The following is a 2,738-nucleotide window of genomic DNA, read 5'->3' as shown; positions in this document are numbered from 1 at the left end:
CCTACTCTCTTTCTGTCTTTCTTAAACACACACACACAAACACACTATATACACACACACACTGCCCGCAGACAAAATTGCACGCTTTCAACTTGAGAGCTCTTGAACGTTTGTTTACACTCGTATATATTATTATCACGGGTCGTAACACGCTAACACAAGGTTGCGCCCGGATGCAAGATAGGGAAATTGAAGCATCTTGGTAGGCGTACACATTTTTGTCATAATATATTATATCATAATGGGTTGTTGCGTAATTGAGAGTTCGTCTTTTTCCATTACACAGGCGAGCTCTGAGCCAGAGCTCAGTGTAAGGGAAAACGACAAATGGTCGATTGGTCAAGGATCACTGCTTCGTTTTCCTTCATCTCATGCGATGGAACGTTTGAAGTAGGCCAGAATATTAAATATACGTCACTGTCGTCACTGACCAAAACTGGCTTACTTAGACCGACAGTGGACACTCCGTCTAAACGAAGCTTTAGTGCCGTGAACGTAGCCTCAACAGTGCCTGCAAACTGCATTCAGGGCGCCGTGAATGTAGCCAGTGCGTAAATGTTTACATGAAAAAAATTCCTAACATGAAATAAAGAGATAATTGACTTTTGAGAATTAGATCTAGATCTAGAATCTAGATCTAGAGTCTAGTTTGTCCGACATATAAATAAAAAACAACAACCCATTAAGTTTCTACAACAAGGGTTTAAATACCCCTAAAGACAGAAAACCAAAGGGTGAAAGAACCTCTTAAGTTGGCCTGAAAGAAAAGGGGAAACATAGATGACCTTTTAGGCCTTGGACATTTCCACTGGCCAAGTCCAGTGGTAAATTAGATATCTGTAGCCTAATAATAACCGCAATGTTTACATTTTTTTCTATAGTAGAGATCTAGGCTAACGAACTGACTGCACTTTTATTATCTAAATCCAGATCTAGATTATAGATATATCTATTATGTCAAACTCCTGTACTTTAGTCTACATCATGCATATACAGTGGCGGTGGGTAGTGAAGGGCTCACGGGCTTGAGCCCCTACCCCCTCCCCACCTACCACCCCCAACTCTATCCCAAAGTAAATGAAAATTTCTCCTTAATGAAATAAGCAGTTGAAACTGTTATGATCGCACGCAATGAACACAGGATGATCAACTAGGCGGCTTGCTCGCTTATCTAATCACTGTTGTCATCGCTTACAACTATAGTAACCCAGCAGCCAATCAAATATCTTTAGGGCTCAGCGAAGATGAACCCTTTTCCCACAGCCCATCCTAAATGAAACTCTTCTTGTAAAAAGGTAAAAGACTGGGAAAAAATAACACTGTACCGAGGGCTCACGCTCTCCTTGCCCTGACAATGGGGTGAAAGTTTACGACACACTTTCCCCCACTGACACAGATACCAAAGCGCTCATTGGTTCTTTGTTGGGTGCGTTCAACTTTCTCGACTACACGGCCTTTCCTTTCCTTTCCTCTGGCTGGCCTCCGTTAGGATGGGGGCAGTCTGCCGCAGGCAGACTGGTAAGCGGCAACCTCTTGTGGCCTCGTCCAGAGTACATCCAGGCCCGGTCTCGCGTTGTTCTCCATAAGTGGGCCTCGATGTGCTTCCCCCCGCGGGCACTCATACAGTGCGTGCTGCAGGTCGTCAGGACTTGTACACGCCAGACAGGAATCATTGGGAGCAGAGCCTATTGCATGGAGATACGTCTGCGGGATGGGGCTGTTCGCGTTGCATCTTAGCTGCGATAACACTCTTCTCTGTCTGACGGTAAGGTCTTTCTCTTTGTCCCTCTCCAGTGGTGGCTTCACCTTTCCCCCGACGGAGTCGTGCACTCGCGCTTTCTCCCATGCTTGGGCAATGATGTAACGCGAGATGCACGAGTTTGCTGACGCAATATCGACTGGAGTGTAGGACTGGTCGAGGTGGCCTCCCTTGTTGGCCAGGGCGTCAGCTCGGTCGTTCCCGTAGATGTCGCAATGTCCTGGTATCCATTGTATGTGAAGGTGTCCGTGAATTTCACAGCATTGGCAGATAGTGGTCCACATTTTGTCCTCTATCTCAGTACAAACTGCAGTCACTCTGGACATTAAGTGTTGAACACCTGACTGACTGGGAGTCTGTGAAGATGTGGATTCTTTGAAAACGTGGTTGTTTTTCGAGCCATTGCAGTACGCGGAGCAGGGCGGTAGTTTCAGCACGGTAGCTGCTTCTGTATAGTCCCCAGGCACGGATACGCATGTTTCCTCCCCAGAAGATTTGTCTAGACACCAGTATCCTCCTCCACATAACCTGTAGCCGTCTGTGGCATGGCCGTCAGTGAAGATATCGAGGTCGGACGTAGGCAATTGATGCACGGTCTCAAGAGCTGCTTCACGTCGCATATTAGGTGGATCTGTTTTTGTCGTAGACACTGCAAGTTTTGAGTTGATTGTGAGGTTGCAGGGGGTCTTCCACGGGGGAGTTGTACTCACTGGTCGCAGGGGTTCTCGGATTAGATGTTCCAGTCCCGCGTTATTAGAGCTCTGTCGGCCCACTTCCCTCCAACTGTTGATGGACTTTAAGCGTATTTTTGATGTTCCTTCAGCTGAGGCACGGATCGGGTTGTCTTCTGGGACTCTTCTTGCTCTCTCGTATGCCACAGCAGTTGCAATGGTAGACTTAACCTCAAGTGGGATCAGGCCAGCTTCGTTTGTGAGCAGCATTGCATTTGAGTCTCTCGTACACCCGGTAATTATTCTGG

At 47.0% G+C, this 2,738-nt stretch overlaps 2 protein-coding genes across 2 annotated transcripts in view; both read right to left on the bottom strand.

Moving 5' to 3' along the window:
* Nucleotides 1–2,738, bottom strand: part of LOC101846189 (organic solute transporter subunit alpha) — a 21,681-nt gene that overhangs the window by 15,924 nt on the left and 3,019 nt on the right. The window lies entirely within an intron of this gene.
* LOC101852593 lies at nt 1,486–2,700 on the bottom strand. Its single transcript, XM_005091416.1, has one exon. The coding sequence runs from the start codon at nt 2,698–2,700 to the stop codon at nt 1,486–1,488; it is 1,215 nt and encodes a 404-aa protein (XP_005091473.1).

This window comes from Aplysia californica, unplaced genomic scaffold (genome assembly GCF_000002075.1).
Source record: "Aplysia californica isolate F4 #8 unplaced genomic scaffold, AplCal3.0 scaffold00029, whole genome shotgun sequence".
In the NCBI taxonomy this organism is placed as follows: Eukaryota; Metazoa; Mollusca; class Gastropoda; order Aplysiida; family Aplysiidae; genus Aplysia; species Aplysia californica.
Note: the sequence above shows the minus strand (reverse complement) of the source record. Positions and strands in the feature narration are given on the sequence as shown.

Coding starts and splice junctions, on each gene's coding strand:
- LOC101852593 (XM_005091416.1), bottom strand. CDS start 2,700: ATGCTGCTCACAAACGAAGCTGGCCTGATCCCACTTGAGGTTAAGTCT.